The sequence below is a fragment of the Oncorhynchus mykiss genome, chromosome 4, assembly GCF_057628025.1.
Source record: "Oncorhynchus mykiss isolate SJ-2025 chromosome 4, ASM5762802v1, whole genome shotgun sequence".
Classification (NCBI taxonomy): Eukaryota; Metazoa; Chordata; class Actinopteri; order Salmoniformes; family Salmonidae; genus Oncorhynchus; species Oncorhynchus mykiss.
The window spans coordinates 72,138,098-72,152,766 of NC_143025.1; the positions used below are offsets into that span (position 1 = coordinate 72,138,098).

The following is a 14,669-nucleotide window of genomic DNA, read 5'->3' on the forward strand; positions in this document are numbered from 1 at the left end:
GGATGGTGGCTCTACTAGCCTTTCATTATACTCAGCTGTGGAGGGTGAGGCAGTCTAACAACTAATCTCTCAATTCAATTCAGTTCAATTCAAGGGGCTTTATTGGCATGGGAAACATATGTTTACATTGCCAAAGCAAGTGAAATGAATAAACAAAAGTGAAATGAACAATAAAAGGTTAACAGTAAACATTACACTAACAAAAGTTCCAAAATAATAAAGACATTACAAATGTCATATTATGTCTCTAAACAGAGTTGTAACGATGTGCAACTAGTTAAAGTAAAAAAGGGAAAAATAAATAAATGTAAATACGGGTTGTATTTACAGTGGTGTTTGTTCTTCACTGGTTGCCCTTTTCTTGTGGCAACAGGTCACAAATCGTACTTCTGTGATTGCACACTGTGTTATTTCTGGGAGTTTACCAAATTAGATTTTTTTTAAATTCTTTGTGTGTCTGTGTAATCTGAGGGACATGTGTGTCTCTAAAATGGTCACACATTTGGCAGGATGTTAGTAAGTGCAGCTCAGTTTCCACCTCATTTTGTGGGCAGTGTGCACCTGGCCTGTCTTCCCTTGAGAGCCTGGTCTGCCTATGGCGACCTTTCTCAATAGCAAAGCTATGCTCACTGAGTCTGTACATATTCAAAGCTTTCCTTCATTTTGGGTCATTCACAGGTATTCTGCCACTGTGTACTCTCTCTCTGTGTGTGTGTGTGTGTATGTGTGTGTGTGTGTGTGTGTGTGTGTGTGTGTGTATGTGTGTGTGTGTGTGTGTGTGTGTGTGTGTGTGTGTGTGTGTGTGTGTGTGTGTGTGTGTGTGTGTGTGTGTGTGTGTGTGTGTGTGTGTGTGTGTGTGTGTGTGTGTGTGTGTGTGTGTGTACGTACGTGCGTGCGTGCGTGCGTGCCTCTAGGAAGTGCTGGACATTAGGTATGCTGTCTACCCCCTCTCTATATTCAATGTGTATGCGTCACATACAAATGACGTCACAGTTATCCATCACCTCAGTGTAGGAAGACATCTGTCTTTTATTCTGCTATCGGAACTCAGTAACTAAGGTCTGGAGGCCTCACTCCCCTGGTGACCTACTCAGACCACACAGGACAACTCAATCCATCTCAGATTTCTTTTTTTTATTGACCTATTAGTCTCTCTGTTAATTTATATTTTAAACCATCGGCTATATAGTGCCCTGCTGTGAAAACCTTTTCTTCAGGGTTACTGACAAAATGCCTACCCTTACCCTCTCTTTCACCCAATTAAAGGATAGGAAGCAGAAATGGCTGCCACTGTAAAAATAAATACAAATAAGTTGAGTCAACTTTAAAAATCATTGTAACTAGCTGCAACACAATTTCTAGTTTTTTCAACTTTAGGGCAAGAAAGTTCTGTTAACATGCATTCCTGAGTTGTCTCAACACATTTGCAAAGTAAACTAGAAAGCGTATTGCAGCTGGATGCCTTGACTCAACTTTTGATTACGTCGTCACTACTTATGGATGTAAGGATATCATCAGCTGAACTATACAAGTAAGTTGGATGAACTATACTGTAGATGTTTGCTCAACTATGGAAATTATTTTGTTATTGACTGTTTAAAAAAATACAATTTCAGACAAGTATGTCAATTTTGCACATAGAGTCAGTCCCCTTTGACTCCTTTCCAGATTCAGACATGATCCAATTAATGGACTAAAATGAATTAAAAAACTTAAATACATGTTTTGTAGAATCATAGTGAAGACATCGAAACTATGAAATTACGCATATGGAATCATGTAGTAACCAAAAAAAGTTTTAAACAAATCAAAATATATTTTATATTTCAGATTCTTCAAAGTAACCACCCATTGCCTTGATGACAGCTTTGCACACTCTTGGCATACTCTCAACCAGTTTCATGAGGAATGCTTTTCCAAAAGTCTTGAAGGAGTTCCCACATATGCTGAGCACTTTTCCTTCACTCTGCGGTCAAGCTCATCCCAAACCATCTCAATTGGGTTGAGGTCGGGTGATAGTGGAGGCCAGGTCATCTGATGCAACACTCCATCACTCTCCTTCTTGGTCAAATAGCCCTTACACAGCCTGGATGTATGTTTTGGTTCACTGTCCAGTTGAAAAACAAATGATAGTCCCACTAAGCACAAATCGGATGGGATGGCGTATCGCGGCAGAATGTTGTTGTAGCCATGCTGGTTTAGTGTGCCTTGAATTCAAAATAAATCAGAGACAGTGTCACCAGCAAAGCACCACCACCACATCACAATTGCTCATCCATCATAGTGAGAACCACAGATGCGGAGATCATCGGTTCACCTACTCTGCGTCTCACAAAGACATGGCTGTTGGAACCAAAAATCTCAAATTTGGACTCATCAGACCAGAGGACAGATTTCCAATGGTCTAATGTCCAATGCTCGTGAGTCTTGGCCAAAGCAAGTCTCTTATTCTTATTGGTGTCCTTCAGTACTTCTTTCTTTGCAGCAATTCGACCATGAAGGCCTGATTCACGCAATCTCCTCTGAACAGTTGATTTTAAGATGTGTCTGTTACTTGAACTCTGTAAGGGACCACATTTAGCAAGAGGTCATATGATGGCTCCGGCAGAAAATCTTGCGTAAAGTACACAAGTAGCCATTTTTCCAATCGCTTCTTATGAGAAACCAATTGTCCCGACGGATATATTATTGAATATATATGTGAAAAACACCTTGAGGATTGATTCTAAACAACGTTTGCCATGTTTCTGTCGATATTATGGAGCTAATTTGGAAAAAAGTTTGGCGTTGTAGTGACTGCATTTTCCGGTCGATTTCTCAGCCAAACGTGAAGAACAAACGGAGGTATTTCGCCTACAAAAATAATATTTTTGAAAAAAAGGAACATTTGCTATCTAACTGGGAGTCTCCTGAGTGAAAACATCCGAAGTTCTTCAAATGTGAATTATCTAATTTGATTGCTTTTCTTATTTTCGTGAAAATGTTGCCTGATGCTAGCAGAGCCTAGCCATAGCAGTATGCCATGATAAACTTACACAAATGCTTGTCTAGCGTTGGCTGTAAAGCATATTTTAAAAATCTGAGATGACAGTGTGATTAACAAAAGGCTAAGCTGTGTCTAAATATATTTCATTTGTGATTTTCATGAATAGGAACATTTTCTAGGAAGATTTATGTCCGCTGCGTTATGCTAATTAGTTTGAGGCTATGATTACGCTCCCGCATGCGGGATGGGTAGTATCAAGAAGTCTGTTAAGCAATTCATTGGACTGCAATTTCTGAGGCTGGTAACTCTAATGAACTTATCCTCTGCAGCAGAGGTAACTCTGGGTCTTCCTTTCCTGTGGCAGTCCTCATGAGTGCCAGTTTCATCATAGCGCTTGATGGTTTTTGTGACTGCACTTTCCAGATTGTCTGACCTTCATGTCTTAAAGTAATGATGGACTGTTGTTTCTCTTTGCTTATTTGAGCTGTTCTTGCCATAATATGGACTTGGTATTTTACCAAATAGGGCTGTCTTATGTATACCACCATTACCTTGTCACAACACAACTGATTAGCTCAAACGCATTAAGAAGGAAATAAATTCCACAAATTAATTTTTAACAAGGCACACCTGATAATTGAAATGCATTCCAGGTGACTACCTCATGAAGCTGGTTGAGAGAATGCCAAGAGTGTGCAAAGCTGTCATCACGGCAAAGGGTGGCTACTTTGAAAAATCTAAAATATATTTTGATTTGTTTAACACTTTGGATACTACATGATTCTATGTGTTATTTCATAGTTTTGATGTCTTCACTATTATTCTACAATGTAGAAAATAGTAAAATTAAAGAAAAACCTTTGAATGAGTAGGTGTGTTCGAACTTTTGACTGGTTCTGTATATATCCTGACTAACCACAGACCAGATAAACAGGTACAACAATCTTACTAATGGTTAAAACAAATTCACGTATTTTTTTGGTATATCTCGTGTAATGCATCATATTTCAGCCTCTGAATACAACTGGCTGAAAGGCACTCTGGGAATTATGTTAATGAGGCACATGTATTTTAAGCCAACACAGTATTTTAAGTTGCGGGTCTCAGCAAACTAAATTCTCTTGTGTGATCATGCCCGAAATATGTGTTGCAAACGTCATTATTTACATTACTCACATTATGCTAAAACATTGCGTTAGAGGAGAATTGCATGTCACCTCATCAATTTACCAAGTTAAGTCCAGCCAACTCCGTTTCATCCACAAAATAAAAACAATAACTAAGGTGCTGGGGCAGACAGCCCGCTGTTTCCCCTCATAAGGATTCCATCTTTAAGCTACAGTACATGGATTTTTTTCTTAGTTGCATGTTTTACAGTGTACTTTATCAGGGTTTCCCAAACTCAACCCTTCCTCTCTTTTACTACTGTTTTCCTCTCATTACCCCTTTCCTAGCTCTCTCCCTCCTTTCTCACCTCCATCTTCGGTTAGCTGACTCTCTGTGTGTGTGTGTGTGTGTGTGTGTGTGTGTGTGTGTGTGTGTGTGTGTGTGTGTGTGTGTGTGTGTGTGTGTGTGTGTGTGTGTGTGTGTGTGTGTGTGTGTGTGTGTGTGTGTGTGTGTGTGTGTGTGTGTGTGTGTGTGTGAGAGAGAAAGAGAGTTTGTCGCTGGTTGAGGGTTGTGTGGGTGGCAGCTCAGAGCGTTTCCCAGCGTTTCCTGTGACCTACATGTATCCTAAGGAGCCTGTCTAACTGACAGACACAGCATGGTGTTAGTCCACGCACGCACACACATACACACAAACACACAGGCACACACCCACTCATGCATGGACAGAGGATGAACTACACCCAACACACGCCAATCAAAAACATGCATATGCACTCACACACACATACTCGCTGGAGGTCAGTTGTATAGCTCAGAGCGCTGTTAAGCATGAAACCAGGAAATGGAACAGTTTTGTTATTTTAAAAACATGAACAATGAATAAAATCCATCAACTGACCAGATACAGGTATTTGACCTTTAACGATGGGGATTAGACCCTTATCTCCAACCATTTGGCCCTTAGAGACTAGTATGTAGCCCTTATCTATGGGCCCCCATCATAATGCATCGGTGTGACTGTTGGCACGAGAGGGAGATAATCAGCTCCTCTTCAGACCCTTGAGCTTCATCCGCCTCATCTGTCACTCGGACCACATCACACTGACTTAGCTTCCAGCCCTGTCACCATGGTGCATTATGTCTGTACCAGTGGAGGCTGCTGAGGGGAGAATATAATATAATAATGGTTATAATAATGGTTGGAACGGAGCAAATGGAAGGGATCAAACACATGGAAACCATGGAAACCATGTGTTTGATGTATTTGATACAGTTCCACTGATTCCGCTCCAGCCTTTACCACAAGCCTGTCCTCCCCAATTAAGGTGCCACCAACCTCCTGTGGTCTGTACACTAGCTTAGCTTCTAGCCCTGTCACCATGGACCATAATGTCTCTACACTAGTTTAGCTTCTAGCCCTATCACCATGGACCATAATGTCTGTACACTAGTTTAGCTTCTAGCCCTGTCATCATGGATCATGATGTCTGTACACTGGCTTCACAGGGTGACAGCTTGACAGGGGGCTGATACTCAGCGTCATATTTAATTTTAAAAATGCATGGAACTTCTTTTTGAGAGAAATAGGGAGGGAGTTGTGAATGATGGTTGATAGTAAAGACTCAAATCACACAGACAGACAGACCTCTCTAGGTTGTTCTCCATGCTGGGTCCTGGAGGACTACAATTTTATTTAGTTTATTTTACTTTTATTTAACTAGGCAAGTCAGTTTAAGAACTTATTATTTTTAATGAGAGCCTAGTGGGTTAACTGCCTGTTCAGGGGCAGAATGACAGATTTGTACCTTGTCAGCTTGGGGGTTTGAACTTGCAACCTTGCGGTTACTAGTCCAACACTCTAACCACTTGGCTACCCTGCCGGCCCGATGTGGGTAGCTTTTGTTCCAGCCCAGTCACACACACCTGATGCTATTCAGCTTAATGAAAGTGTTGATGATTTGTTGACTAGTTCAATCAGGTGGTAAAGGGCAAGGCTGGGACAAACCCCTGGCCACACTGTAGCTCTCCTTGGTACCAGGAGAGAAGCACACTGTTGTAACTGTTTTAGTAGGTCACATCAGGCAACAGGAGCTCCAGTGGAGCTGTTTCATTTAATTCAGAACACTTTAATCTAGTGTGTAGCCCAGCGCTGGTTTACGTATTAACTGTACCTCGGGGGCATGTGTCTGTGGTTAGCCATTATTAGCAGTTAGCGGTACTAGGAGATGAGAGGACTCCAGACCAGCCAGTCACTATTATGGTCTGTTTGGATGACTCTCCCTTCTCCCAACTCTTTATCAGATCAAACATGAGCACACAAACCGCCCAGGGCCTATGGGTGAATTAAGTATCTCTTTTTGATTTTATGAGCGTGTTATTAGTCAATTGTAACTGTTAAGTTAGTCTGCATGCAGGGAATAGCTGTTGATGCTTTGTTGTGTGCAACAGGGATGTTTTATAAGCTGCTATGTGTTGCCTGTTCAACTGAGTCTGTTCACGGCTGTAGACTAATTAGATAGCAATGAAAAAAAGGCTATTTTCGAAGTTGTTTTGGTTGACATTAAAAGGGGAACTGGGAAAAGTAGAGAGAGAGAGAGGGGGGAGTGTGTGTGTGTGCGTGTGTGCATGCGTGCATATGTGTGTGTGTGGACCCCTAAGATGAGATTGGACCCCTTCAGCAATAAAGGTGTTCTCTCTCTCCTGTTTGGATTGATCTGTATTTCAAGGTCCAATGCAGACATTTTTATCTCAATATCAAATCATTTCTGGTTAAAATTAAGTACCTTACTGGGATTGTTACCAATTAAAATTATAATAAATGTACAAAAATATCTTCTTAGTAAATATCAATTTAAAAAGCAATAATGTAGCTAGGACTGTCTGGGAGTGGTCTGAGTGGGGAAGGGAAAACTGAAACCTAGCTTTTATTGTCCTTAAAATAGACAGCCCTGTGTGTGTGTGTGTGTGTGTGTGTGTGTGTGTGTGTGTGTGTGTGTGTGTGTGTGTGTGTGTGTGTGTGTGTGTGTGTGTGTGTGTGTGTGTGTGTGTGTGTGTGTGCTTGCGTGCATCAGAGCGTTGCAAAAGTGAATGAACAGTGAATAGAGGAAACAGTGAGACTATTTACTAGAACTTTATAGATGTTCTGGGAAAAACTATGCCTTTGGTTGTGATTTTATGGCCAGTTTCTCGGTTTGGAAAGGCCTTGGATATATACAGCCTCTGAGCATAACTGATGCTTTTCAGATTTAGCTGTATCATGGTACTGCACGCTTTTTAGAAGGCAGATGATAGTCACTGTATGGCAGACTACACTAATGTTGTCACTACACAGGTTCCAAAGGGGTTCTTCGGTTTTTGGTTTCAGGTAGAATACTTTTGGTTTCCATGTAGAACCCTCTGTGGAAATGGTTCTTCATGGAACCCAAAAGGGTTCTAACGGGAACCAAAAGGATTGTACTTGGAACCAAAAAGGGTTCTTCAAATGGTTCTCCTATGGGGACAGCAGAAGAACCATTTTAGGTTCTAGATAGCACCTTTTTTCCAATGTAGGATGATACATAGATTAGTGGCTTCACACACATTTTTTTCAATAGGCACTATTCCTCCTGCCTCAGATGATCTCAAAGTGGCACCTGCCTCTCCATAATATCTCCTTAGACGGTACACATGATACGGGTTGTAGGTGATACCTTGATACTAGTGTACTACATCAAAACACTCACCTGCATAAGCATGTACTCTAAATCAGATTGAAGAGTTTTTGGCCAACTATAGTTGAATCAAATCTCACTTTAATATAAGTGTTTAGCATGTGACAGAGTTTCACGTTTTTGAAATACTCAAATCAAATCCAGCTGTGCAGATGGATTTGCCAGAGGCTAGACAGAGACGGTGGGCTAGTTGGCTTTTAATAAAGAGAATTCGGAATATCCTGAGATATTCATGTTATTACTAATGTCTTCAGAGCCAAATCGATTATTTCCTGTATGCTGTGGTGGTATTTCAACACGTCATTCTCAATGATCCTTTTATCCTGAATACTTTTTATATTCTTATCTTCTTGCTTAACAGGTAAAGATGAGGAGACTTACTGAGGAACTGAGAGCTTCCCTGAACTCCTGAGTCACCCTGGCTTGTCGTCGGGCAGAGCAGAGAAACCAGTGTTTTTGACGGCCCTTTTGGCTCATAGTTAAACATGGATCAGCAGCTAACATGTAGTGCAGTAGAGAAGACAAATATCTGACCCTGTATCGGGAGAATGTCTGCCTACTGGAGGATGGAAATAATGACCTTTGGATTGCTGGGTTTAAAACCAAGGTGGAGTTGTCTGTTATTGTATGATACTTCAGTCAAATTTCATTAATAAAACTATTTTGAAGCTCAACCAAATTGCTATCTAGATTTCCTTTCTAATAGGTGTTCAAAAGCTATTTAGAACAGTTTGAACGCACAGAAAGTACAAAGGCTATAAAGCCTAAATGTCTGCATTTTACCCCTTGCTGCACAATAAAAAATCATTAAAGAAGGATCTTTGATTCTTTGTACTTAATGTGTGTGAAATATTGGAGTATGTGAAGCTAAAACAAAACATTTGAATTATTTATATCTGAATCATTTCTGAATAATTTATTATAAAAATAAAGTAGAAAGTTGAAAATCGGTGATTCAAATGATTTGGTCTTGACAGGTAAGATGGTATTTGATTGGAGTCACTCCATCACTTCAACTTTACTTAAAGAGGGAGAGAGAGAGAGAGAGAGAGAGAGAGACAGAGAGAGACAGAGCAAGAGCAACAGTGAGAAAGAGCGAGAGAAATAAGAAACATCCTGCCAGCTGCATTTGACACATCTCCACACATCCTCTTCTCTCTTGAGTTTTAATCAGGCACTGAGGACTGCCCTTAGCTCTCAGGGCTCAGAGGCTTGTCTGTCTACTGGGTGGTGAGAGGACATTTTTAACCCCTTTATCCTGTCCTCAACTCTGCCCTCTCCACTCCTCTTTTTCCTCCTCTCTTTTCCTCCATTTAGTAATATAATATATGCCATTTAGCAGATGCTTTTATCCAAAGCAACTTAGAGTCATAAGTGCGTACATTTTACGTAAGGGTGGTCCCGGGAATCAAACAAATTATTCTGGCATTGCAAATGCCATTCTCTACCAATTGAGCTACAGAGGACCATCATTCTAAAGCAGTGAGTCAACCATTACAATTGCACGTAATGGGGCAAGAATTATGCACTCAGTAATGATCCAAATGAACCAGGGGGAACCAGACCTCAGTATAGATCCCCAGTATACACACCCAGGGAATATGTGGAGAAATATTCCATTGGGAAGCTGAGGGGATGAGTTGGCCAACTTCATTTACTAATCAAAATAATAAACAGACAATGTGTTCGTTTTTCATGTTTATAATAATAATGAGAGTAAATAACACATGGTAAATGGTATATGTTTATATTATTATCTTGTACATATGACAAATAGCCTATACTTTAATTTGATTAACCACACAAAGACATGTAGACATCAATAAACTATAGGCTACTGGTGTACTACTTTTGGTTGAATTTACAAAACATTATACAGATTGGGACTCCACATAGTAGTTTTATACCTTCCCAACTAAATGTGCAATTATCTCCTAACACCAAAATAGACTCTGTAGTTAGCAAAGGTAGACCATTCTTTTGTCTTCTAGCTAGTGAAAATAAGTGCTTTGTCTCCCTCTGCAGGTACATGGGTGTTATCAAATCAAATAGTTTTTGTCAAGTACACATACAGTGCAGCAATACTAAACAACACAAAACAATACACGCAAACCCAAAAAAGAAAAAGAAAGGAATTAAGAAAGGTAGAAATATTAGAACACGCAATGTCAGAGTCCGGAATATAAATATATATGTTGTATATGATGGTGTGTATAGAAAGTATGGACAGTATATGAATAGAAAAGGTGAGTACAGCAGTAGTTATATAGGATGAGCCTTGACTAGAATACAGTATATACATATGAAGTGGGTAAAACAGTATGTAAACATTATTAAAGTGACCAGTGTTCAATGACTATATACAATACAGGTGCAGGATTGAGTACCGGGTGGTAGCCGGCTAGTAACAGTGACTGAAGTTCAGGGCAGGGTATTAGTTCCAAATGTCCATGCTTACTTAAAGGCCCAGTGCAACTAAAAAAATAAAATAAAATGTCCTATGTGTTATATATATTTCCACATTATGAGGTTGGAATAATTCTGTGAAATTGTGAAAATGAGGATAATGCCCTTTTAGTGTAAGAGCTGTTTGAAAAGACCACCTGAAATTTCAACCTGTTTTGGTGGGATGGTGTTCTGGCCTGTCTGGTGACATCACCAGGTGGTAAATTAGTTAATAGACCAATTACAAAGAGAGTTTTAAACCTCTCTGCCAATAACAGTTTGTTTTCAGTTTTCAGTTTCCCCACCCAACCCAGACCACTCCCAGCCAGTCCTAGCAAAACTGCTATTCGCTAAGAAGCAGTTTTGGTTTATTTTTTACCATTATAATTTAAAACAATCACAATAAGGTACTTAGTTGTTACCCAGAAATGATATGATATTGAGATAAAATGGCTGCAATGGACCTTTAGGTTGTCTACATGACCAGCATGTCACTCAAAATGAATTGCCACCTAAAACAATGAAAATTGATCTCTAGAAAAAAAATATGTGAATGTTAGCTGTGTGTTGTTTTATGTTCATTGTTGTCAGGGGTGGCATTATGGGTGGGCCTTAGGGGGCAGGACCTCCCTACCATACCTCCTTGCCCGTCCAAATAAAATATTGAAATATTGATCATTTGACCGAGGTGCTCGCCAACAGAGGCGCATCAATCTCACATAAAGCATCCGAGCGAGCGAAACAACGCCCCTTCGTATCCGTATGTGTAGACCGTATCTGATGCTGTCTGGACAATAGGAGTACGGCCAGACAGCATCAGATACATGGGCTACAAAAAGTAAGAAAGAGCCGCGCTTGTTTCGCTTGCTAGTTTCAGAAGAGAGGAAGAGGCAAAGCGAGAGCGATCACTCTCGCCTAAATCTGTCCTGAATAACCCAATGCGTTTCTATGCCAACTTCAGCTTGTCGCCTGCATTCCCGCCTTTGGAACGATTCGCATTGTTAGGGCAGAGACATGATAATCTCGTCATTATATTGAGATCTCTGGTTTCAGCCACTTGCAAATTAGAAAGGAAAGTTGGCGGGTGCACAGTGCACTGTTCTGATGCTTGGCTTCCCTTAAAGTAAATTGATGTTTTGCCAAAATTATATAATTACTCCTGTCTAAGTAAAATCATTCAGAATACTTTACCAGAGAGCTTGAGTTAGCCACACAGGATCATAAGCTTATTTTAATTTTAAATAGCACTTCAGAAGTGCGTTGGCCTATGTCCATTTGGGAAGCCAGCAATTTGGGCAGCACACGTGGCAATATAGGGCTTGATTATTGAGTTGCGGTAGTCAGTGAAAAGCATCTAAAATGTGTGAAGATAAGGTGTCTTTGAGTACTATTACAAATGTTGTGTGGCAAAGGTATGGGTGTCTCTCTTCAGAATGCATGCATTCAGCTCTCCAGAATGTGCTCCACTGTCTCCCATCAATTCTTGCACATTCATTGTTTCATTGAATAGTTTGCCCTTTGATTGCTTGATCAATTTCACCTTACATGTGTAACCAGGAGGCCTACATGTTTAACCGTCATTTGGTTACATTCATTTACACTACATGACCAAAGGTCATGGTGTTAGTTATCAATGTGTCCATATGGTAAAGTGCATGCACACAGGAGGCCCGTGAGAAAAAACGGGCCCGCCTATAAAAATTAAATAAAGTCCAACTGATTGGTTCTGGCGTCTGGCCTGCATGTACAGACCTAATGTTGTTTAATGCACTTAAATAGATATATTAATTCAATTGATTCTCAATGAATAGAGTCTAGGTAGTTTATATGACTGAAACTGAGTGAATATGCTTGGTAAGGCAATGATCAGGATTTGTTTTTCATCATATTATTGCTTTCCTCAAAGTCAATCTGAACCAGAAAGGATATGGCCACCAGAGGATGCAGTTTGGTTACTAATTCAAACTAACAGTCGCCAAAAGTCAGTTTTAGTTAATGGTGATACTAAAGCATCCGACCCATTTCTCATCAGATTATGTTGGGACATGTGTTGATTAGAAAAAAATGCTAATGCCTATGACATATTAAATAAATAAATAGAGAAGTTCCAAATAAATTATAGTTTACTACATTACCTAAGATAAATGTCTTTGTTGAATTAAAGAAGAAAAAGTAGCAGGAACTGTTCGGGAGAAAGGCTTTTTATATAGGCTAGACTACTAACAAAGGCGAAAGGACATAAATATATAAGCGGGTCCCCTTTGTTCCCTGTTTAGTCATCTCTCGCCTAAAACCATTAAACGAGGAGCCGCCACTTCTCCGTTAGCCTTGCATTCCTGAAATTCCTTGATGTGATGTCAGAAGGGACGGGACATAGGCTACGTATCTAAACCTATGCGCTGCTCACGGCTGCTCCGGAGTTGTGGAGTCGACGTTATATCACAAAACCCAGGGTCTAAGGGAAAGTCGAACACCTACTTTTTTATATTTTTGGCACAACTTGGATAACTTTGCCGAATGTTGTTTTGCTTTTGGGGCTCATGAACTTCACTCAGTTGAAGACTAGGATATAGCCTACGACTCGCATCTTGAGGGGTAAAGTTCCTTTGGAGTTTTTTCTTTATTCTCCTTTTCGACAGATTTTGTGTATTCTGGAATAAAATACTTAATTTAAAAAATTTCAGACAGAATTTTGACAAATGGAAATGGAGAATAAAACTGTTTTGAGGATTAACTCAATTTTGCGGATTTGAGGAGGCCGTTCCACTCCGTCGAGCTCGCAGAATTTCCTCAGCGCAGACACAATTTCGGCATGTAGCAAAGGAAATACGGTGGGTGTCTCTACCAGCGATTGGCTGCTTTTTGTTGATTTGTTTCCTTTCAATGGAACGCTTTTAGTGCAATAAAATAACGGCGCTTTGTTACCATGTTAAAATCGCAATACTATTTTATGGGTTATTCTTCATTCAGCCAAGTCAAAAGCTTGCTTGGTAGGCTAAACCCATGTAAATAGTAGTTTTATGCAGGGTGCAGGCAAACTGAAGGCCATATGCGTTCGCCTCGCCTGCCTGCCTGTCCACGTAGAGCAACTTTTTTTCGTCAGCCAAACGGGAACATTCCAGGGGGTCTCGCGGCGGGGTTTCAGGGCAAGCCGCGACCTGCATTGGGAAAGGGTTCATCTGTTCAATGCGCTTTTGTGTTTGCTTCCAAAAACGAAAACTCATCAAAAACATCTGCTGTCTTGGGTAGGCCTAGGCTAGAAATAGGCTTTAGACCGTATTGTGTGTCTGGTTTTCTCTCCATGTAGGCTGCAATAGCTGTGTTATACCATGCATACAGCAGTTACCAGAGAGCACATTTTCAGAGAAGTGGAGAATTGAGATGATGAAACAGGCAAGGCAAGGCCACGAAAGAGAATGAAAGGAGAGGAGAGAGCAGATGAGTGTCGAGTCCAAGGTCTATGCAAGCGTCATATAGAAATACAAGCCAGCTCCATGGTGGCAACATCACAGTCTGCCTATGGCATGTCACATTATTGACCTCTGAAAAGAAGATAACATAATGAAGAAACCAATACTGTGTGTGCACGCAAGTGTTGATGCATGTGAAAAAGGGTTTGTATGCATGTGTGTTTGCATGTGTGTGTGTGGGTATGCAATTGTGTTTGTTTAAACATGTCTCCCTCAGTCTCTGTCAATTTCAAATTAAGGGTATTTATTGGCATAGGAAACATTGCCAAAGCAAGTTAAATAGATAATAGACAAAAGTGAAATAAACAATAAAAAATGTACGGTAAACATTACACTAACAAAAGTTCCACAATAATAAAGACATTACAAATGTCATATTATGTCAATATACAGTGTTGTAATGATGTGCAAATAGTTCAAGTACAAAAGGGAATATAAATAAACATAAATATAGGTTGTATTTACAGCGGTGTTTGTTCTTCACTGGTTGCCCTTTTCTTGTGACAACCGGTCACAAATGTTGCAGCTGTGATTGCACACTGTGGTATTTCACCCAATAGATATGGGAGTTTATCAAAATGTGATTTGTTTTCGAATTCTTTGTGGGTCTGTGTAATCTGAGGGAAATACGTGTCTCTAATATGGTCATACATTTGTGCAGCTCAGATTCCAACTCATTTTGTGGGCAGTGTGCACATAGCCTGTCTTCTCATGGAGCCAGGTCTACCTTTGGTGGCCTTTCTCAATAGCAAGGCTATGCTAATTGAGTCTGTACGTAGTCAAAAAATGTCCTTAATTTTGGGTCAGTCACAGTGGTCAGGTATCCTGGTACTGTGTACTCTCTGTTTAGGGCCAAATAGCATTCTAGTTTAGTTTGTCCTCCTGAGATGTACTGTCAGGACCCAGGTCTGACAGAATCTGTGCAGAAGATCTAGGTGCTGCTCTAGGCCC

General features: G+C 40.3%; 2 protein-coding genes across 4 annotated transcripts in view; both read left to right on the top strand.

The window, feature by feature from the left end:
* Positions 1–8,610, top strand: part of LOC110522347 (spermatogenesis-associated protein 7) — a 42,829-nt gene extending 34,219 nt beyond the window's left edge. The window contains exon 7 of the mRNA XM_036975933.2: positions 8,165–8,610. Coding sequence (XP_036831828.2) covers positions 8,165–8,215 — 51 coding nt within the window. The 3' untranslated portion in view covers positions 8,216–8,610. The remainder of the gene's footprint in view (positions 1–8,164) is intronic.
* Positions 8,611–12,522: 3,912 nt separating this feature from the next.
* LOC110522349 (protein tyrosine phosphatase non-receptor type 14) overlaps positions 12,523–14,669 on the top strand; it is a 123,868-nt gene continuing 121,721 nt past the window's right edge. For 2 of the 3 annotated variants that reach the window (XM_036975934.2, XM_036975936.2), the window contains exon 1: positions 12,523–13,079. The gene's annotated coding sequence lies outside the window, so the exon portion shown is untranslated. The remainder of the gene's footprint in view (positions 13,080–14,669) is intronic. The other variant, XM_036975935.2, reaches the window with a different exon arrangement.